At 49.6% G+C, this 23236-nt stretch overlaps 1 protein-coding gene across 1 annotated transcript in view; it reads left to right on the top strand.

Annotated features, from left to right (window-relative positions):
- znf827 (zinc finger protein 827) overlaps positions 1-22926 on the top strand; it is a 52022-nt gene extending 29096 nt beyond the window's left edge. The window contains exons 6-14 of the mRNA XM_067250593.1: positions 2870-3103; positions 4648-4702; positions 5462-5562; positions 10490-10627; positions 11729-11900; positions 12441-12607; positions 15065-15274; positions 15671-15848; positions 18481-22926. Of these exons, the coding sequence (XP_067106694.1) occupies positions 2870-3103; positions 4648-4702; positions 5462-5562; positions 10490-10627; positions 11729-11900; positions 12441-12607; positions 15065-15274; positions 15671-15848; positions 18481-19570 (2345 nt within the window). The 3' untranslated portion in view covers positions 19571-22926. The remainder of the gene's footprint in view (positions 1-2869; positions 3104-4647; positions 4703-5461; positions 5563-10489; positions 10628-11728; positions 11901-12440; positions 12608-15064; positions 15275-15670; positions 15849-18480) is intronic.
- Positions 22927-23236: the final 310 nt, after the last annotated feature.

Raw genomic sequence — 23236 nt, 5'->3', positions numbered from 1 at the left:
TTTATATCTTCTTTTTTCTCCTCCACCTTTACTACCTTAGTACAGCACTGCATCTCTTTCTTACTCCCTCTTTCTGTTTACGTCTGTTGACACTTTAAAAGCTGTGTATGTGTTCTTTTGTTTGTGTGTCTTTATTTAGTGTGTGTGTGTGTTGAGAGAATAGAAGACCTTGCCTGGTGTCAAATACTAGGCTTGTAAGTCCCTCTCTCCCTCTCTCTCTTGTACTCTGTACAAGCTTCAAGTCTTTGTGTAGCCAGCACGTTAGCCTAGCATAACCTCTAGCCAGGGTCTAGCCTGCTAACAGGGCACGGCTGTCCTTTGTGCTGCCTGATTGAAATAGACGGGTCAAAGATGTGACGGCGAAACGAAGGAGCCCGCAAACGCGGCAGTTTCCACCCTGTCTCGGTATCAGGGGCGGGGGGGCTAGCAAGCCCGAGGACGTGGAAGGACGCCGCCGGGTTTCAGTTTGATGTTTTTGATCACTGTCACAGTACGTGATTCATGCTGTCGGAAATGCGGTCAGGGTACTGTTGTTTTGGAGGGAGGTGTACAGATACATGAGCCCACGTGCACACATACTCATGCATACACACACACTCCTCCAGACCGGATGCTGTCGGCTAGTGGCAGCTGGTGCATCGCCGAGACTGCTCCTGCACCAGAGGGGATTAGACACATACAGACTGACACACACACACACACACACAGGAGCAGGATTGAATGAGTGCTGCTTTTTATGGCTCCAGAACATAATGTCATAACCTCTGTGTGTGTGTGTGTTTGTGTCTATGTATTTTTGTGGGTAGTTTTTAATGGGTTGTGCAATCTTACACACAAGAAATATCCCTTAGACCCCCTACCACCGTGATTCGTTTAATGTTCTGAGTGTGTTTATGAACGATGTGTGTCTTTGTGCAATTCTGTGTTTCTGGGTGACTATGACCAGATGACCCCTCTATGAATCCTCTCTGTGACGTAAGCTTGTTTACCACAGCTACCTCTCTCTCGCTCTAGTATGAGTGTGTGTGTGTGTGTGTGTATGTGAGCGCGTGTGTGTGTGTGGCTCAGCGGTCCGCCCAGCCCCTGACGGCAGGGGCGGTGAACCCACGGCGTGTCCCTTGGTTGACCCCGGCCTCGCAGCTCCCGCTCACCCCACCCCCCATCACCCTCCTTCCGCCTCCCCGCTTCTCCGTCTCTCCCTCGCCCAGCGATCATGGTAAACTCTGGGCACCTGATTAAGAGATTAGTGGCCCAGTGTTTGTCAGTGTCCCCTCACTGGCTCAGGCCACCCTCGACACCTGGAGCCACAGTGTGCACGGATAAGAGCACGCACACACACACACACACGCAGATGTACCGTACGTCCGGTCAGCGAACACACACGCACCCGCACAAATCCGCATTTGCTGGGAGCACACCACTTCCTCTCAGCAGTGCAGAAGCGTGTATTTACAGTGTACACACATTTGGAAAATGCACGGTACACACACACGCGTGCACTTAGGCGTACACAGAATATGGTTTGGGTTCACACAACGGTGACTCGCCGTGCTTAGGCTCCCCAGAGAAGCTGTGCCACAATGAGGGGTGTTTGTGTGTGGGGGGGTGGGGTCAACCTGGGGTTAGTAGTACCCCCTCCCTCCCTCCTCTTTCTCTCCCTCTTTCGGTCTTTCCACCTCTCCTGTTTTCCCTCCCTCCTGTCTGTCTCTGGACTACTCTTCATCTGGACTACTCTTCATCTTGACTACTCTTCATCTGGACTACTCTTCATCTCCTCTCCTCTCGACCTCTCATAGCTGTCGTTAGTCACCATGTCAGCGGCCCCCGTATCTGCCCCCACCTCCTCCACCCATCTCTGTGTCTGACAAGCTGGCCCAGTCAAGAAGCGTTACCACACACGTCCTCACAACATCTTCCGTCTCACCTAATTTTAGCCCAGGTCCCTGGACCGGCCCTTTGAACTCTGATGAATGAGTTACAATGTATTTTTTCTCTCTTTTTCCCCTCTTTTTTTTTTCTTTTTTCTTTTTTTTTTTTTTTTACAAAAAGAAAAGTAAAAAACAAGACTAGTGATGTTTATAAAAAAATATAAATAAATCACCCTCTTGGAGGTTTGGAATGGCCTGTCTTTTTTTAATGTGTAGTAAATCAACTCTCTCAACACATTTCCACATTCCAAACAGGAACTGCCGTCATTCCAGTGCGAGAGAGACCAAATATATATCAGAGAGGGGAAACACTTCGCCTCACAGCACCGAGGGCCCACAGGGTCGTAATAAGTTTGGTTTCAGCCTGTTACATATTTGATGTCCTTCACATCTTTCCTGTTTGCTTCAGTGAACCTGCACCGGCTGTCTGACGTCCCCTTCTCCCCCCCTCTCTCCCTTCTCACCCCCTCCCCCATGCCCATCCCCACCCCCAAGCCAGTGGCTGCCCCGGCCATGCCCTCTTCCCCTTGTAACCCTGCACTGAGACGATAACCGGCTCTCACCAGCTTTAAAGAGGAATTCTCCCTTATTGGTCTTGTGTTTGGAATTCCTCGCTATAGTCCCTCACTGATTAAGTCTCAGAATGGTCGATATGGCTCCGAGAATGTTCTTCCCCCCAGTTTTATAATTGCACGTTTTAGAGCATAACTCAACAATGTCTTCTTTTTTTGTTTGGTATGTGTTTTGTCTTGAAAATGGCATTGCCCTGTGCCTCGGTATACACACCGTTTATCTGCATCTATTTCAAAATGAGTGTTTGAGAGAGATTAAATTCCCTCAGCAGGTGTTGTTTACGCGCTTGTAATAATTGAGCTTGGCAGATAATTGCGTCAGGGTTGGACCTGCCTCTTCCACTCACCGTCCTCTCGTCCAATCTGCAGAGAGCAACAAGGACGCCCACTACCAGAAGATGGAGGTGAAGGCGGAGCCTATGGAGGTGGACCCGCCGAGCGACCCGGCGCCCTCTCACCTGTTGGCCTTCAGCACTTTAGCGGCGTGCGAAAAGAGCGAGCCAATGGCCAGTCTCCCGGAGGGTCTGGCCCGCCCCCAGAAAGACCTCTTCTCCCAGGACATATCCGTCAAAATGGCCTCCGAGCTACTCTTCAAACTGTCAGGTAGACCCCCCCCCCCACACACACACACACACACACACATGTACTCCCCAGACACACACAAACAAGCAGTTTTTGTGATCGCATGCACAAGCACAGAGTACTTACCCCCCCCACACACACACACTAGCCCCCCCTCTCTTACCCTGGGGTATCCAAGTATCAACCTTGGACCCTGTGTGACACCAGCCCATTAAACCCACATATCTCTTCCTCCCTCTGCTCTGGTGGTCTGGGCGGTAAAGAGGGGACCATGTATGACACATGAGGTACTTCGGGTTTCTTCCCATTTGGCTTTGACAATGACATTGAGGCAGGAGGCAGCTGTTTGTACTACCTGATGAAGACACACCATTTTCCCCAAGAGGGTGTGTGTGTGTGTGTGTGTGTGTGTGTGTGTGTGTGTGTGTGTGTGTGTGTGTGTGTGTGTGTGTGTGTGTGTGTGTGTGTGTGTGTGTGTGTGTGTGTGTGTGTGTGTGTGTGTGTGTGTGTGTGTGTGTGTGTGTGTGTGTGTGTGTGTGTGTGTGTGTGTGTGTGTGTGTGTGTGTGTGTGTGTGTGTGTGTGTGTGTGTGTGTGTGTGTGTGTGTGTGTGTGTGTGTGTGTGTGTGTGTGTGTGTGTGTGATTTTGAGAGGGGGGGCGTCGCCGTTGTCTTGTGTCCAGTTCCAGTAGGACTCTGATCACTTCACTTAGAGGAGCACCTTTGAATTATGTTGGGGGGAGAAAAATGGCTACTACAATTGCCCCCCCCCCCCCCCTCCGTTTACACACTCACATAGGTCCCCGCAGGGAGCCGTGTCTGCAAAGTGCCCGTTCCTCCTCCCTCCCGTCCATCTCTCCCTTTCCGTCTCTTTCTTCCTCTCTATCTCCCCCTCTCTCTCTCTCTAGACTTCCCTAGACTCCTTTTCAAACATGACGGCTCAAGCGCACTTGGCTGCACACACACACACACACACGTCCCTTCTCCCCCTCCCTCCCCCCCTTTTACATTTCTCCCCGTGCGGCATCGCCATGGCAACGGCAGAGAGACCTCTGTCCTTGGCGAGCCGTGCGCCAGAGCGGGGTGTTCGGGAGGGGTGGAGGGCAGGGGGCGGGGGCCTGGGCTGCAGAGTGCCACCCAGGGAGCCTGGGCTGGGGATGAGGTCATTACTGTGGCGTTCAGGCCTGAGGGGGACAACCACAATCTTTCCCTGGGTTTAACGGAAATATATATGTAATTGGCTTGTTGGCAACAGGGTGACAGAAAAGGTAATCACACTGACAGTGAAATAGGAATGCTACACTTAAGAACAGTCATGTCTTTGTTCTGCGGTGGCAAAACAAATTAAAACGTGTAGACCAGAAGGACAACCAGACTCGCTCCCAGGGTTTTTAGCATGCTGGCATGACCATTAAAAGGACTGTAGGCCAGTATGAACTACTTCCAACACGCTGAGCAATCAATGCTCCCCTGAATAGGCACTTGATGGTTCAATAAAAGCCACAAATGAGTTGTTAATGATTTCTCATTGGTGCTAATATGTACCGTTGTCCTCTTACTTGTTCCAGAAAAAGTGAGCAAAGCCAACGACCACAAAGATGGCAACATGGTTGGAATGAGCAGGTAAGACACTCTCTCTCTGTCACTCTGCCTTGCTCTCACTCTCTCTTTCACTCCCTCTAACTCTCTCTCTGTCGCTCTGCCTTGCTCTCACTCTCTCTTTCACTCCCTCTAACTCTCTCTCTGTCGCTCTGCCTTGCTCTCACTCTCTCTTTCACTCCCTCTAACTCTCTCTCTCTGTCACTCTGCCTTGCTCTCACTCTCTCTTTCACTCCCTCTAACTCTCTATCTCTGTCGCTCTGCCTTGCTCTTACTCTCTCTTTCACTCCCTCTAACTCTCTCTCTCTGTCGCTCTGCCTTGCTCTCACTCTCTCTTTCACTCCCTCTAACTCTCTCTTTCTGTCACTCTGCCTTGTTCTCACTCTCTCTTTCACTCCCTCTAACTATCTCTGTCGCTCTGCCTTGCTCTCACTCTCTCTTTCACTCCCTCTAACTCTCTCTCTCTGTCACTCTGCCTTGCTCTCACTCTCTCTTTCACTCCCTCTAACTCTCTCTCTCTGTCACTCTGCCTTGCTCTCACTCTCTCTTTCACTCCCTCTAACTCTCTCTCAATCTTCAAACACACATATATTGGTGTATTTGCTACACTACACATATATTCGTATTTTTGACTTTTGAATCTTGCTTCATTACTTTCATATCGCTACTGTCTATCGTCCCAGAAAGCATTTGTTTGTGCTAATTGCCTGTTTTATAGCTATTGCGATGATATGGAGTGGCTGATGAGGGTGTGTGTGTGTGTGTGTGCGACTCTACTCGTAGTCCGTTTCTGGACGAGCGATTCAGACAATCACCCTTCAGCTCGCGCTCTAAGAGCTCCTCCCCCGCAGAGGCCAGCTCGTCCGCCAGGACCATCCTCCACGGTGAGAAACTCTCACACACACTCACACACACTCACACACAAGACATGCACGGTTGCACTCACACCCACACATGCACTGACTCACATACCCATAGTAGTGCTAAGTCATAACAGGACTGGCCTTCTCAGTGAACCACCAACACCTTAACCCCCGGGCCTTCACCCTGGGCAGCCCTCTCCGGTGTGCCCCTCCCTCCTCTTTACCCACCTCCATCAGAGCTTCAGAATCCCCCCCCTCCCCGCTAGCCTCGTCTACCCAGCCTCGGGGCCTCTAGCCTGGGAAGCCCCGCGCTGACCTCTCCCATTCCTTGGCATCTGGAGGCTCCGTGCTCCTCCCTTCAGAGCCGGCGCCGGGCAGAGATGCAGAGGGTAATTAGCCAGGGCCGCCCTCGTCCAGCGTCCTGGCCCATTTAATGAAGATCCGATTGGCTCCAACGTGTCAGGGGTGTGCTGAAAGTTAATTCGCTGCAGCCGCATCTCTCTGAGTGTGCACAGTGCAGAGACCCTTGCCTTCCTTCTTCTGGACTGTTTTGCTCTCTCTCTCGCTCTCTCTGTCTCTCTCTCTGTCTTGTTTTCTTCATCCTCTTTTCTCTTCTCATTTTTTTCTCCCTTTTTTCTTCTCCCCGGTGTTTTCAGCTTTTTTTTCTTCCCCTCTCTCCATGTTTTTTTGGAGGGGAGGTGTGTGTGTGTGTGGGGGGGTCTATATTTTATCTGTGTCTCTCCCCCGCTCTCTTTTTCTCTCCTTCGTTCCAGCTGGGCAGGGCTTCAGTATCACAGCTGTAGTCTCTATTGGCTCGCGTCTATTAGTTTCCTCCTCTCTCATTGGCCCAAGTTCACAGCAGCTATTATCCAATTAGACCTGGAACCGTCATGGGTGTGTCTCGACACCAGCACAGTTGTATGTCAGACACAGGCAGTTGGAACGATGCGATGGTGTGTCTCTGATTGGGAGTGAATGGAAAGTGTGTTTGTGTGTTACGCCCTTGGACGCCTAGAGTGTGTGTGTGTGTGTGTGTGTGTGTGTCAGTCTGGCGTTGTGTGGCATGACTCGGAAGGTCCATCTTCGCCCTCTCCCCCCGCCCGTCCGACTCCAGCCCAGTTCAAGCCCCCCTTCCTCCTCTGTGCGTCTTGTTCTCCATCTCTAATAACGCTAATTAAACCATTAACCACTTCAAGGCCCACGCCACCCCTTAATTGGACAAATTATCCGTCACTCGCTTCGGGGACCCAGGTCGCTGCTGGCCATTGGCTCCTGGGCGCCCTGGTTGACCCCGCCCATAGCTGGGTCCCACCTCTGACTCAGGACAGCTAATGTGGTTATGTTCTCAGCTCCAAGCCGCTGAAGAGGCTCTGGGCTTGCCACCCTCTTAACCAATAGATGAGAGTAGATTCAAAGACTCAGCCAATCAGAGACAGACTTTGAGAGGGAAGTCTATATAATGGCAAGTGAACCAGCTAATGAGAGCCCAAGCTATCAACACCAGTGGCAGACGAGGCATGCGTGGACTTTACCTTCCCTGTTTATTATTGTTCTGCACCTTGACAGCTATACGGCATAGTGTAGGTTTGTGTGCGTGAGAAAGTCCAAGCACAGACACTTCATCTACTCACAAACACACACATTCTCTCCTTTACCCTCACCTCTCCCTTCTGCCAGTCACCATCGCAAAAGCAGGTTGCCTGTGCCAACTCACACACACCAACACACACACACGCACACACTGTCAGCTGGGTGTCACACTCCCATGGGTGTCTGAGTGGCCCGTGTGGGGGCGGTGAGTCAGTCGGAGAGAGGGGCCCATATGACTGCTGACTCACCAACAGCACTGTGTCTTCAGCTGCACTGTGTGCGGCCAGGCCGGCTTGTGCACAACATCTCCACAACTTAGAACTTGTTATTTTCCTCTTGTAGAGGCTACAGTTTGTAAAGTGGGGGACATCGATCTTAGGTTTACTCAAGAGGGTCGACGGGAAAGTTAATAAACTACAAAACTAGCGATTCTACTTCAGGCTTGTAGGTCTAATTATTTTAATATTCCAGCTGACACCTCACTTGGAATTCTAAAGGCTTGTAAAGCCACAGTCCGTGATGTCTTAGTTATTGTTCATTGGCTCTTTGGATGGGGGACCAGAAGCAGTGTGCACACGCACACACGCTGACCCCGCCGCTGGGTCATTTGTAGCTGTTCCATTTTAATACGACTGTGCATCCACACAGATGAAGATGGAATATCCCGCAGTATCCCTGTGAGAACTCAAACCCCTTTTTACTGTGCCTGAGAGAGAGAGAGAGGGGGGGGGGAGAGGAGGGGGAGAGAGAAAGAGGGAGGGAGCGAGTGAGAAAGAGAGCAGGGCGAGAGTAAAGGGGAGGGAGAAAGGGAAGGAGTATGGCTAAGAAAGATGGAGCAAGAGACGAGGGAGTCAAAGGAGACGAGAGAGAGAGAGATGTGAAGGTGAGGGAGATTGAGTGAGATGAAGATAGAGAGCGACAGAAGGAGAGAGTAAGGGAGAGAGGAGAAGTGCTCCGGCCAGCTCTGGCTACAGTCAGGCCTTCACTAAGAAGACGTCCTTCAGACCCACAATCCAATACATCTGTACTTTAATGCTCCACCATTAAATCTCCCTGAAAAAAATCCCCCCAAAACACAGCCTCCCCTCTCTCTCCCTCCCCTCTCTCTCTCTCTCCCTCCCCTCTCTATCCCTCCCTCCCCTCTCTCTCCCTCCCCTCTCTCTCTCTCCCTCCCCTCTCTCTCTCTCCCCTCTCTCTCTCTCTCCCTCCCCTCTCTCTCCCTCCCCTCTCTCTCCCTCCCCTCTCTCTCTCCCTCCCCTCTCTCTCCCTCCCCTCTCTCTCTCTCTCCCTCCCCTCTCTCTCTCTCCCTCCCCTCTCTCTCTCCCTCCCCTCTCTCTCCCTCCCCTCTCTCTCTCTCTCTCTCTCTCTCCCTCTCTCTCTCTCCCTCTCTCTCTCTCCCTCCCTCTCTCTCTCTCTCCCTCCCCTCTCTCTCTCCCTCCCCTCTCTCTCTCTCTCTCCCTCCCCTCTTTCTCTCTTCCTCCCCTCTCTCTCTGCCTCCTTCCAAAATGCCCCCATTTGTCTACCAGCTTGTATTGCGTATGACAGCTCTTGCCAAAAAAATGTGTCCTTTTAGTATTAAACAGTGACTCCCGGGTGCAAGTGTAGCTTGTGTCAGTCAGCCAAAATGCATCTTACGAATCCCTTTAGTTCTTTGGCCTCCGTCTGGAACATGGTGCTGGTGGGTTCTGTCTGGAACATGGTGCTGGTGTATTCTGTCTGGAACATGGTGCTGGTGTATTCTGTCTGGAACATGGTGCTGGTGGGTTCTGTCTGGAACATGGTGCTGGTGGGTTCTGTCTGGAACATGGTGCTGGTGTATTCTGTCTGGAACATGGTGCTGGTGGGTTCTGTCTGGAACATGGTGCTGGTGGGTTCTGTCTGGAACATGGTGCTGGTGTATTCTGTCTGGAACATGGTGCTGGTGTATTCTGTCTGGAACATGGTGCTGGTGGGTTCTGTCTGGAACATGGTGCTGGTGCATTTCAGAATCAAGACAGGGCAGACGGGTTCAATGCTTCTCGTACGGCTGCTTTCACAAGTTTGGTGTAAACAGGTAATTAGTTCTAGGAAGCCTCTACCTTAAATACTATATTACTGAGAGTAGGTCAGAGACACGGGCGAAGCCAACATGCAGCGCTAGCAATAATACTGTATTTCAGACCTGAGCTGAGCTCCTTTCGGTTTGTCCCCCATATAAGTGTTTATCTTCTACCTCTCAAGCCCATTGGATCACTTTCCTTCCAGTGACGTGATGCCCATGGACGGCTTGTATGCATCTTGTCCTAAACCCTATTCAATTTGATGTAATGTAGCCATACTGTACTAAGCATACTGTCCATTGATACTAACAGACGATACTAATCTCTCTGTCTCTCTCTCTGCTTGGTCCTGGCTACCTTTTGCGTGGTCTGATCGCACAGATCAAGAGCAGAGAGCTGTGCGTTGTGCTGTGCAGAAGAGCGAAGAGAGGCGTACACCGCGTCCAGTTACTTTTTATCTATTTATCTAGCGGAGAGGTGGGAGGGGGGGGGGTAGAATCCTTATTGTGTGTCGTGCCTTCATCAGAAGGTTAATTCTGTTTCTCTCCTTTTGTCGGGCGGGGAGGTGATTTTTCAGTTTTGATCCTTCCGTCCATTCTTCTACATCTCTTTCTCTTTGTCCCTCTCTCTCTCTCTGCCTCTTTCCATCCCTCTATCTCTTTGTCCCTCTCTTTCTCTCTCTCTCCCCCCCCTGTCTGTCTCTCCTTTCCACCCTCCCTATTTTTCTCTTCCCCCTTCAGTCACCCTCATCTCTCGCTCTCTCCTTGTCACCCATTGCACTGTTTTCCATCCTCTCTCTCCCCCTCCCTTCCTCCCTCCCTCCTCACCTCTGTCTACTGTATGCTGGAGATGAGGTGGAAGAAGGGGGCAGAGTAGTATGCAGACGGCCTGATTAGTATGGAAGGCCATACTCACGAGAGAGAGGGGAGAGAGAGAGAGACACTGGGGCTCAGGACAGATAGGTGGCGGAGGGCACTTGGGCGTGTCTTTGCGAGCATATTGTAACAAGAGCGGCAGCGAGCCAAGACGAAGCGGCGTTTAGAGGACACGTTTGTTGTTTCGAGGAAGCGAGGAGGGGTTTTGATCGTAGAACAGAAATAGTGTGCACAAACACACACCGTGCTATACCTGCCACTGGCATTGAAACCCAAAACACTGTGAAATATCTGTTACTATCTGTATCTATTGTAGTGTAAAGCAGGTGTCTGTTAACTGTACTCTGTGCATAGTGGGCCCTTTGCTGGATATACATTGTTATTGCTGGAGCAGTTTCAGTGAGGTGACTTGTCTGACTTTGTGTGTGTGTGTGTGTTTTCCAGACCCAGAGAAGGGTGGCGGGGAGCCAGGAAACGGAGTGGCCCAGTGGAGACTGAGTGAGCAGCTGTACCCCTGCCCCGTCTGTGGGAAGGTGTTTGGTAGACAACAGACCCTCTCCAGACACCTGTCTCTACACACAGGTGAGAGGAGGCACACACACACACACACACACACACATTTAGGCTCACACACCAGCTCTCACAGACACGTATGGTATTTCAAAGAAAACCATAGCACACTGGTATGCAAGGTGTGTGTGTTTGTGTGAAACGCCCTGGGTAAGTGAGCAGGGTTGGCTAGAATGGATTACTCTTCCTTTAAACAGATTAACACCATGATTAGTCTCACTGGGAATAAGACCTGTGTAATTACCAAGCAAGTCCTCTCACACTGCTTAACTACCCACCCAGTAACCACACACACACACACACACGCGTTCCTCCTGTACAAACACACGCACATGGCAGAAACACTGGTAAGACACACACACATGCACACTCTTTCCGACACACTCCCACTCTCGCTCAAACACACACATAACACATGATTTTGGCAACGCTATTATCCTCGTTGTTAATGTTCTTTAAGTTGACGTGATAAGCACTGCTAATTGCCATCTAATTCACAAGCTACAGTCTGGCAATGTGTGTTTCTGTGGTGTAAAAAAGGCATGTTTGCACACGCTTACACATTCCTGTCACTTTTTTCTCTCTCTCTCTCGGGGCTCACACACAGACATGCACACACACACACACACACACTCTATTGTACACGACAGTTCATTCGCGCATTTACTTGGCTTCTATTTTACAATCTGCCGTTTTGCTTATGTATTATCGGTGTAAGGCATGGCCTACATATTTGCACCCTACTCCCCCCCCCCTCTCTCTCACACACACACACACACACACACACACACACACACACACAGCCCATCTGAGGCGGTTGGCTGTGAACAGCTTGGCCACACCACAGAGAGCACGAGCAGGGGCATATGTCAGAGTGATGGTCTTTTTGGTTTCCCCGGCGACATAAAGGTTGCCTGGCTTTTTGTCCTTGGGGCAAGTTTCTGGGGGGTGAGGGGGGTGTTTGTATGTCAATGTGTGTATGTGGTGTGCGTGTATGCATCAAATTACCGCATTTTAAAAACATGTAGAACCTGCAAGCTGTGCGCATTCATGAAAGTCTGTTCATGCTGTGTGTGCGCGTGTGTGTGTGTTTGTGCGTGTGTGTCGTTGCAGAGGAGAGGAAATATAAGTGTCACCTGTGTCCTTACGCAGCCAAGTGCAGAGCCAACCTCAACCAACACCTCACCATCCACTCCGTCAAGCTGCTCAACACGGACGCCGAGCAGATTGTCACGGCCGTCACCAACGACACAGCCGAGCGCAAGAACTGCCCCTACTACTACAGGTACTACTGCCACACACTCATGGACACACACAGTCACGTAAACTGATATTTGCCAGATTGGGTATGAGATGTACAGTACACCATAACTCTCCTCTCTTCTTCTCTTCCTGCGGATATCCTCTCCTCTCTTCTCCTCCCCTCTCTTCCTGATATCCTCTCTTCTCCTCCCCTCTCCCTCTCTTCTCCTACCATCTCTCCTCCCCTCTCCCTCTCCTCTCTTCTTCGACCCTCTCTCCTCCTCCTCCCCTCTCCCTTTCTCCTCTCTTCTTCTACCCTCTCTCCTCTTCCTCCCCTCTCCCTTTCTCCTCTCTTCTTCTACCCTCTCTCCTCCTCCTCCCCTCTCTCTTTCTCCTCTCTTCTTCTACCCTCTCTGCTCCTCCTCCCCTCTCCCTTTCTCCTCTTTCCTTTACCCTCTGTCCTCCTCCTCCCCTCTCCCTTTCTCCTCTCTTCTTCTACCCTCCTCCTCCCCTCTCCCTCTCCTCTCTCCTCCTCCTCCCCTCTCCTCTCTCCTTTTCCTCCCCTCTCCTCTTCCCTCTCCAGCTGTCACGTGTGTGGCTTCCAGACGGAGCTGAACGCTCAGTTCGTCAGCCACATGTCGCTCCACGTGGACAAGGAGCAGTGGATGTTCTCTCTCTGCTGCAGTGTCTGCGACTACGTCTGCGCCGAGGAGGCCGAGATGAAGACCCATGTCAGCGCCGGCCACGCAGGTTGGTCACCGCCAGGGTTGGAGGTCAGAGGCTTTTGTGGGGTCAAGTGAAGGTCAGGAGTTAGTCGGTTTTCAGCATTTGGTTAGCTCTGTTTGGCGTGGATGAAAGGTCCTATGAATAAGCCTTTGACGTTTTTGTGGGAGTGCTTGAGTCGGACTACAGTTTTGCCTCTTGTTGACCTTTGAGAGTCCAAAATGCTGTGTTTACAGACAAGTTGTGTGAAGAGGAAGTAAAGTGGTCTCGTAAAAAATTAAATTCCTTCTAAGGAGAGTACTGTACTCTCCTTTCTCACAAAACACAACTATAATCTCCTGTGTCTTCCACCCTTTCCCTCTCTGTCCTTCATGGAGACTTTCAAAGAAAGACCCTGAACCCAATAGAGAATATTGCTGCTTTTTTGTTTTGAGTTTTTGTCCATCTTTTATGAGTTGTGTTCTTAGACTCAATAAGGTACATGTATACAGTTCGAAATGCAGTCCACAGTCTCAAGGCCTGCACCTTTGTCCGCTGGTCGATATTGTTGTTGTTGCTTTTGACCGATCCTGCTTTTGTGTAGTTTATCGCAGAAAAAGCGTGCCCTTCTTCCTCACCTGTGTGTGTGTGCGTGTTGAGTGTGTTTGTGTGGGATGGTCCGGAAAGGACAGCTGAGGGGTCCTCACGGAGTCCGCAGTGGCCTTGTTTATCTAAGAGGGCTGGCCCTTATCGTGCCTGAGGAGAAAAATCAATAGGTCCTGGGTCCTTCAGAGACAACCAGAGTTTACATAGTGACTCCACTGCCCAGTCTCATCATCTCGGTTCACCCTCTAGACAAGATGGCCACCCCTTTAGAGCACACACACACACACACACACACACACACACACACACACACACACACACACACAGGGGCTGAGCCAGGCTGGAAAAGGCCAATTATTTGTCAGCTGCTGTGTTTCACGAACCGAAGGCAGCCCTCCTCCTCAGCCATTTCCTAGACAGGAAATGGCTGAGCCCAGCAGGTGACGTGGCTCAGGCCGCCCCCCCTGTGAAGACTTGTGTCCGCCACATGGGCGAGGGGTCAGTCTGTTGCCCCTCCCACTGCAGGGGGGTGGGCTGGCTAACAGGCTAACAGGTTGAGACAGACATGCAGTTTGTGTTAGCGTTTACCCATAGCCTCGCTAGCTCACTATCAGGGGGACTAACTGTAGACTTGTTCTGAATGCTAAAGACAATAGGTCGGAATTATGGGCCCAATTGGAGGGTGAAGAAATGCATTTGAGATTCTCATGTCGGTAGCTGAGCACGGGGAGAGAGGTTTGTATCAAGGTGTTCAACACGCTTTAAAGTCACAACAGATAGCGAAGCTGGCTTTGGTCGTGCCAGACCTGAAGAAGATGTGCGTCAGGGTAATGGCTTTAAGAGGGGATCGGGGGCGGACGGACCGACGCTTGAACGCAACGCGGGTCCTTGAAGGCGATCAGGTTCTGTCTCCTAAAGAGAGAGAGAGAGAGAGAGAGGAAAAGATGAGTTCCTTTTTAGTCTCCGGTCGGCTCCTGCTGTAAATGGACTGCTGAATAAGGGTGGTTGCCAGGTCAAGGTTTAGAGCGGGCGTGGATACTATACTGCTTACAGCTCCTCAGAACATGCAGTGTGTGCCTTGTGCACATACTGAAAGGCTGGGTGAGGTTAGCTTGTCAGCCATTTCACCAGCCACATCTAGCACCCTCCCCTCCTCCATCTCTCTTTTGCTCTCTCTTCTCCATCCACCCCCTCCTGATCCACCCCCTCCTGCCCTTTGTTGAGCCGTGCCCTGAGATGCTCCCCCCATCTTGGTTTCCTTGGCCGTGACCCGCCCCCCCCCCCCCCCCCCCGCCCCCCCCCCCTCTACCTCGTCCCTTTAACACTCCCCCTCTCCATCCCGGTGAAGTGCAGGCAGAGAGGGGAGGAGATCGATAACATTTTTTAAAAAGCACGCTGGCTCGTGATTGGGCTGGCAGCAAGGAGGACATGGCACTGCAGCCGATGCTGCCTGAGGATCCTAGTGTGTATGTGCGTCTGCATGCATGTCTGTGTGCGTGTCTGTCTGTGTACGCGTTGGGGTGTGTGTGCGTGTCTGTGTGTAAGGACTGAGAGACGCAGCGTGTGGCATACTGCATCAAAGTGATTGCCGTGCATTTCAGTTTGATTACCATTGTACCTTTTTGTTGTAGGCTCGGCCTATTAGGGAAATGAGGTGATGAGGATTATTGGCAGGAAACCTTCTGGACATGGATGTGAACTGTTGAGGTTGACGATTAAGTGTGTGCACAGTGGGAGGATTTACCTCTTGAGTTGGACTTATCACAATCCTCTCATCTCTCTTTCTCTTCGTCTCTCTCACTCTCTCTCTCTTTCTCCCCCCTTTCTCTCTCTCCTTTTCACTCTCTCTCTCTCTCCTTCTCGCTCTCTCTCGCCTTCTCGCTCTCTCTCTCTCCTCAGGTCTGAATTCACGAAGCCCCCTGAGTGAGACGAAGAGCACCTCCTCCTCTCTCTCGGCCCTCAGCGATTCGCTCAACAGCTCAGAGGGCGGAGACGTTGCCCACGGCAACGAGGAACTCAAGAACTTGCTGGCTCCGCCTTCCTCCGCAGGCAGCCAATCCAGCTCCGGCAGCCACTCGGGATCAGGAAACGAAGAAAAGTCTGAAAAAGGCAAGGAATCCTGGGAAATGTTCAAAGTAAAAAGAGCTGGACTTGGAGAAGGGTTTTGGTGAATTCCATAAATACATTCAAGATCCTCAACTAACGTTGGCTTGATATTCTTTATACAAATGTAGCTTTATGTCTATATTTTCTTCCGTACAGTTTTGGCATTACACTGTTGGTCTATCCATATCTACCATTATCTATCAGCAGTATTTACTTTACTGACTTCCAGCTGTTCTGCCAAATTGGCCCTTGGAGACAAACTGGGACCATAAAGTCTCCACTTAACCAGCCACTACAATCATGCTCAGTGTCCACTCATCTCATTCTCCTCCCTCCCTCCCTCCCTCCTTCTCCTTTTGTCTCTCTCTCCTCTCCCTTTCCCGCCTCCTTCCCCGGCAGGTTTCGAGTGCGTGTTCTGCAACTTTGTGTGCAAGACGCGGACCATGTACGAGCGCCACCTGCAGATCCACCTGATCACGCGCATGTTCGAGTGTGACGTGTGCCACAAGTTCATGAAGACGCCCGAGCAGCTGCTGGAGCACAAGAAGTGTCACACCGTCCCCAGCGGAGGACTCAAGTAAGGAAAGCAAGTACAGACAGAGGTTCCTACTCCGTCCATCCCTCCTTCCCTCAACCCCACCCCCCATCCGACCCCTCATCCTCACCCACCATTCCCTGTCCTCCTCCCTGACGTCACACGAACACACCAAGGTGCACCGCACGTGAATTTCAGGTCATGGCAGGCGTTCAAGTTGAGCGCTGTACACATGCATAGTACATGCACGCATTGGGGCACATTGCACAAAAGTACATCTCTGCACACTTAAATGACTCTTAAAGGAGCATATGATCAGAGAAGCGCATGCTGTACGCACACAGTTACTCACAGTTTTAAGGTGATGCATGTAAGGGCACACAGTGGAAAGTGTGTGTGTGTGTACACCCACACTCAAAGCGGTTTACATCCACCCACGCACATAAACACTGACAAACATGCAGGCATTCGCAGACAAACACACCCATTTAGCTTTTAGCACGCACACAGCAACTTTTAGCGTTAGCCTCATTCCCACTCACACCCAATAAGCATTAGCATGGTTCCCACAGCTTCACATAGCTAACTGGCTAACCCTCATCCCCCCTCCTGCTCCACACCCCAATACTGGAGGAGCCTCTGAAGTACTGTGTTACATGTACACTCACAGCCTAGCCAAGACAACGATAGGCCCATCTGCTCTCTCCAGTGTCACTGCCAGGACACATTGTCTAGTGCAACACACAAGACACACGACGACTTGATTAGTCTGTGGTGACTGACATAATAATGTATTTCACGAAATGTTATTCAGTTCTCGTTTTCTTTTTTTTATGTGTAGCATTTCTATGTCTTCTGGTATTTACTGTACTTTCAGAGTAAATTATTTTTTATAAAGTCACTCAGATACTGTCAGAAGTGAAAGCAAACAGATACAGACAAGCAGCAGGAAGTTAACATTTCTCATAGTCCATCTCAAGTTTCACAGCAGCCACTGTCATTTCTTCTGTCTTTTAATTTGTAATTTATTTGTACGCTGTCAAAGTTCTTTACCATGACAACACAATCTGTGCATGCAGATAGCTACCAGTAAGCTACAACAAACCATGATCTCGTACATAAACCGAGGGACACAAGGTTGTGTGTGTGTTTCAGTGTAGCTTTCAAGTCTCTAGCTAAGTGTGTACATTATCTGATAGTGTGTAGCTTACAGTGTGTAGTGTGTAGTGTACAATGTTTAGCGGTCACCGTGTGGAAATGTGTGCATTCAATTGCAGCCTTAGCACCTTCACACTATTACAGATGGTCACATGCTGTGGTGCAAGATTTGAGCCTGGTAGATAACAGAAATATCAAGATCAAGTTCTGTACAATGTGCAGGCCTTTCAAAGTAGCGTTTTGTAGTTGAGTGTTGACAGTTTTGTTCAAAGCCTCCTTGTACATTTACTATTGCAGACAAAGGGCAAGGAAAGATGAACAATTCAACAGTGACACAAGCTGTCGTCTTCTTCTGTCTCGGGTAGAACTAAGACTCAAGTTGTGAGAAGGCAGACAGGCGTAGTCGCATCCTGTTCCGCGGCCTTGCTTTTCTTGTCATCTCTTTTAGCAGGGAAAGAACAGGACTAAACTCAGAACTTGCGATACCAGAACAAACACCTTCTCCACCATGATCGTCACCACAACCCACACATAGTTATCCCGCCGGCCGTGATGTCCACACGTTCCAGTGAAAGAGGCCAAACCTTTACGGCCATCTCTGACATGCTAGTCCAGGAGTGTGCGTGTGTATTGAACGTATAACAGACGGCAGAGGGCAGTAAAATAAGGGTCTAATTAGCTATCGGTGTTCTATGAGAGGTCAGCGGTGGTTATTCGATGTAACAGGAGGATCGGACACGACTAGTCTAAACATGTCTGACCCGCTAGCTCAGGTCAAGAACACACCTCTTTATCAGTGTGTCCTCTCGTGTGGTGTGGAGAGTGTGCTCACCGGAGCATGAAGTCAAGAGAGAAAGTGGGTGTTTAGACCCAGAGAGTGAGGAAGAGGGGGAGGGAGAAAGATACATATATATATATATGTGTGTAAAGAGAGAGAAAGATGAAAAAACGGTACCTAAACAGAGAGGGAGAGGGCTGTGACCATGCGAGGTTTTCTGAGGTGATTTTGTCCTGCAGGGTTTGTGAAGCGCTTTGGGGCCCTGAGCAGATGAATGGTGCTATTTAAATGTAAGTGCCACTCATTTCTTCATTTCTCTTCATCCAAATCTCCTGTTTTTTCTTCCTGCAACCTGTCTACCAGCCCACGCACGCATACACACACACCCACACCATTTTCACACACCCACCACCATCCCACCCTCCCCTCCCCACACACACACACATGCATACACAATATTAAAACTGAACACACCCAATCACAACCATCTCCCCCCCTAAAGGTTAGAATTGAAACTTAAGACAGCTTGCATACACCCACACCTCTCTCTCCTCCCCTGTCTTCATCCCTGTGTGTTTCAGTGCAACTTGTGAATTTTGGCTTCTTGAACGTGTGTGTGTGTGTGTGTTTGTGTGTGTGTGACTAAACCACCCCTTGGTGCTGTTTGTTTGTGTATCCATGTCCCTCCCACTGCCCCGCCCCCTTCTCATGTTCACCCCCCTCTACGTCGTTACCCAGGTGCCCCTTCTGCATCTACTCCACCAATCGGCCGGCGGCCATGGAGTGCCACCTGAAGACGCACTACAAGATGGAGTACAGGTGCCGCATCTGCCAGGCGCTGCGGCCCGACCAGCCGTCGCTGGAGGCGCACGTGCGCGGCCATCGCCTGGGCAACCACTACAAGTGCGAGCAGTGCGGCTACCTGTCCAAGACGGCCAACAAGCTGATCGAGCACGTGCGCGTGCACACGGGCGAGCGGCCCTTCCACTGCGACCGCTGCAGCTACAGCTGCAAGCGCAAGGACAACCTCAACCTGCACAAGAAGCTGAAGCATGCGCCGCGCCAGACCTACGGCTGCCCCGAGTGCCCCTTCGCCACCACGCACCCTTTCGTCTTCAGCCGCCACCTCAAGAAACACCAGGCGGGGGGAGGGGGGGGAGTGGGGGGAGGAGGGGCGGGAGGAGGAGGAGGGGGGGGCGAGGAGGAAGAGGACGAGGAGGAGGCGGCGGCCCGAGAGGCGACGGAGGAGGAGGTTGAACAGCTGCTCCTGCGTGCCCAGCTGGGGGGCAGGTCCTCCTCGCCCCAGGGGTCCTCCGCGGGGCGGGTCCAGGAGCACTTCCTCCTGGGGAGCGGGGCTGGGGGCGGGAGCAGCGGGGGCAGCGGCAGCAGCAGCCCCCTGATGAGCCTGACCGCCTCCCAGGCCCTGCAGTCCGTCGCCCTGTCATTCACCCTGGGGAGGTCCGCCCACCAAGAAGAAGTCCCGCCCCCGGCCTCCCAGCACTACCCGGCCAACACCAACGGAGGCGGGGGCGGCCCCAGCGGCGGCCTCTCCCTCTTCTTCCCTTCCTCCCGCCGCGTCTTCGAGGAGTACAGGAACTGCGAGCGGGCTCACCTGATCCCCCTCACCACCCTCTTTTCCCAACGCCGTTTCACATTCCACCCCCCGCCCTCCTCCTCTTCTTCCTCCCAGCACTTGCCCCTCTCCAGACTGCAGAAGTCCACCGGAGCCTCGTCCTTCCTCTCCTCCTCGCCCGCCCTCTCGCCCGCCTCACTCAAACACTCCTTCCTGGCCTACCTGGGACTAACGGAGAGGCTCAAGACCATGTGACCTCGACCGCCCTCTCTGCTCTCTCCTCCTGTTTCTCCTCCGCTCTCTTCGGCCCTCTCTTATTGGACAGTGGTGTGAATGATCCTTAATCCACTGCAATGGGAGAAACTTTCCAATCAGACCAGCAAAATAAGCTGGACCAGACAGACTCTATGGTTGTTATTGTAGACAGTGGGGGGGGGACATTTATGAGAGAAAAAGGCTGTATGTGCTCAAATGCATTTATATCAAAAAGCTGCTTTTCTTATCTCCTATATCGATTGAATAATTAATACAGTTTTTTTCCTGTTTTTTGGAATTTTGAATGACCTGACCTGGACCCAACTGCATTATCAGAAACGTACCCCTTTTTTTTTTTTTTTTTTTTACGTTTCAGTTTGACTCGGTTGTTTGCCGAGATAAAATGTGTAAAGAAACAGAACTTGCAAGTGCTACATTTTAGTGCATTTTTGTCTTTTATGCTACGCATCAGAATAGCATGCCTGCCTCTGTGTTTCCGCTAGCTTTGACGTCATTTCAGGGGAGCAGATATGAATTACCCAGAAGTGTTAGCGATATGACCCCTGGACAGAACCAATGAAACGGAGCGCTTTTGTTTTTGGGGAAAAAGCTTGTTTCCAAAGCAACGCCTCAAACCACGCACTTAATTATTTATCAAACATGTACATAGTTTTGTAGCCTTTCCCCCCTTCTCTCTGCTTTGACCTCTGTTGGTTTTGAATAATGCAGAAATGCTGACTGATATCACCTTTGTCTCAGGCAACGGTTGTTGTGGTAGCCCAGCATGGATTTTTCAGTCGATGTCATACGTTTCATTCTCTTGGCCCAATGGCCAATTAGAACAGCTGTCACTCCTTAACCACCAATCAGGCCTCAACTCCGACTCCCGAGCCCTATCTCCAAGCATATGTTGCCCAAACGTGTTCTAAAATTCCACCTAACCATCAAAACAGACAAGCTGGTTCTACAGCCATAGTATGTAATCAGTCTTAGATTCCAGGTCAATGTGGCGGATGCTATTCAGCTTCCTTAACTCACACCAGAAGAAGACCATGGGCCAGCCCAACCCTGAGATCCAGTGGGTATCAGTCCTGGCTATGTAGACGCACCTATACTTAGATGAGAAAATATGAGTAAACAGTTTTGTGGAGGTGACCGGGGCTCCCTGGGCCTAACCGGCCCACAGCCTCCGGTCACAACAGACCGATTCAATGGTGCTTTTGGGGCTTTTTTGTAATTTTTGTGAAACGGAAAGAAGAAGAAAAAAAAAAAGATAAGAAAAATAGAAACGAAACTGTTCCAAAATGACTTGAATGAATGTATGTTTTTCCGTTGATGTATCTGATGAGAGAGTTCTACAGAGATGTAGCAGGGCAGCGTTCTGTGCCGATAAAGAGAACGAGAGGCGTGTCGGTGGCCTTCTGTGTTAAGCGTTGTTTTTTTGTTTCTTGTATGTTTTCTTTTTTTACTGAGCCTTTTGATCGTAGGTGGAGAATTTTCTACTAACATCCATTATGAACCCATTGTAAATTAAGGATAAAAGGCTCCTGTTGGTGCAATTTAAGAAGCGGCCATTGCTCTTGTTCAGGATTGTTCTGTGCCGTAGTTTCTGTAAAGCGGGCAGACATGGTACTCCGTTCCCCCCCCAACCCCCCTTCTTTCTGTATCGTTGGACTTTTAATTGCACTTATATTAGACACATTTCAAACCAAAAGCACTTAAGACCTATCCTTCACTGACAGCGCAAACTAAACCCATGTGATGAAATCAGCTGTATCATTCTCTTTTTGAGATGGCTTGGAATGTAGCTGAATCAAACCCCTTGACTTTTTTGTGTGTAGACATTTATGGTTTTACAGAGGTCTTCCTCCGCAAAATTGGAGAACACAGATGAAATACAAATTGCATGAATTAGACTGCAGAGGTCAAGATCTGGGTACCACAGGGCCCAGGCTAAATTGCGAAAAGCCAATTTTGCACATTGTGGCACTTTTGAATATGAGAAATATGTATTTATCCATACAAATGGAAAAATTGAGAAGGAGAGTACCCATGACACCACGACAGTGTACATTAGTACAGGCAAGGCTTTATTTTAATTTTATTTCCATGTTACCCATAATTGACAGCGCCTAAGTGGTCTTTAAGCCAAAATGGTTTCTTATTTGTAAAGGGATTATTATTATTATTATTATTCATTTTTTGTTTGTTTGTTGTACGTATTATTTTCTAATAATTTGTTATTGTGTTTATTTCCTTGTTTTTATACAAAATTAATACAATAAATGGCAATTGAACAGAGAACACGCATTGTCAAGACCAAAATAAAGCTTAGAACAGGATGTGATGTTAGGATTCAATCCGTCACTTCCTGTAGGGTAATGGTTTTAAAGTACCCCCTCCTGCCCCTGTAATGATTTTCCTCAGTTCATTTTGCTGTGTCAATGTTGTCAGGCATGCTGTGCCAGTTGCTGCATCATAGGAGTTAATGGAGCCCTTGTCACCCAACCCCCCCCCCCCCCCCCCCCCCCCCCTCCCTCAACCCCAGTCAGACAGCACCCTCTACTATCTGCATAATCTTTTATACTATAGTGCCACTTGGTGGAAGGGGACCGACTTTTGAGAATGAGTCTGACTGGTTTTCAGTGTCCAAGCCTCAAGGAAACGGAGAAAAGTAGAAGAAATCTAAGAACAGTGAAGACACTGCTCAGTCTGTCCTGCCTTTTAATACTACATATGACACCATCCGGAATGGCTGCCGTTTCCCTAGGCTCCCCTATCTCCTAGTTAGATGGCAAAAGGCAACAGGGCTCTGATCTTAGTTCGGAAAACCAGTATTTCTAAGCACTTATTTCTACGTTTTATTATTATTATTTTTGCATAATTGTAAGCAGCACACAGTGACTTTTAATGTTAACCGCGTGACTACCTTTTCAGCACTTCGGAGTATGCATGACATTTGCTCTTCTCTTTCTCTAGTTCTCTGTGCTTCTCTAATCTCAAAACTAACTTTTTTTGGGTTGCATTTAGTTGTTAGGATCGAACTGCACGATCTACAATCTGTTAGCTTTAAGTTTGGTTGTATTTTTATGACTCGACAAGGCTCAACTGTCTTTCATTTCGTTTTTCGTTAATCTTTTGGCACTCAGTAAAAATGGTATGTGCTGTATAAAGCTTTTTATTACTCCATTGTTAAGGCTGTACAGGGTTGTTTGTGACAATAACTGGTAAATAGACCATTTGTACCTTTTTTGTTTTTTTTGTATATTTTTTTTCTTTGTTTGGCATTATTTTATGTTCAAATTGCCAGTTCTAAATGTAACAGGATTTGAAAGTAAAGCTTACATCAGATATTACCGTGGGTGTGATGTTTTATTTTTAACCTTGCTATTTATTTGCGTCACATTGCTTCTGTTGGCTTTCACAAGTTGAAAATGCTCCACTGAAAGTTCTCTTCTTTCCGGGTCTCAGAAGAATCTCAGAAGAATCCTGACACTTAAAGTTTAAATCATAAACAATCCGAAGCTACCACTACCAATTTTCCACAGGATCAAGAGATGGTCTGCTTTGCAATCGCAACATAAAAATATGGCTGAACAAAACCATGTGAGAGGAGGATTAAGAGTCCTTATTCTGAAACGATAAGGACAATAACAATAATATAAC

This window comes from Osmerus mordax, chromosome 14 (genome assembly GCF_038355195.1).
Source record: "Osmerus mordax isolate fOsmMor3 chromosome 14, fOsmMor3.pri, whole genome shotgun sequence".
Classification (NCBI taxonomy): domain Eukaryota; kingdom Metazoa; phylum Chordata; class Actinopteri; order Osmeriformes; family Osmeridae; genus Osmerus; species Osmerus mordax.
The sequence above is the reverse complement of the archived record's forward strand: the minus strand, read 5'-3'. Positions and strand labels throughout refer to the sequence as shown.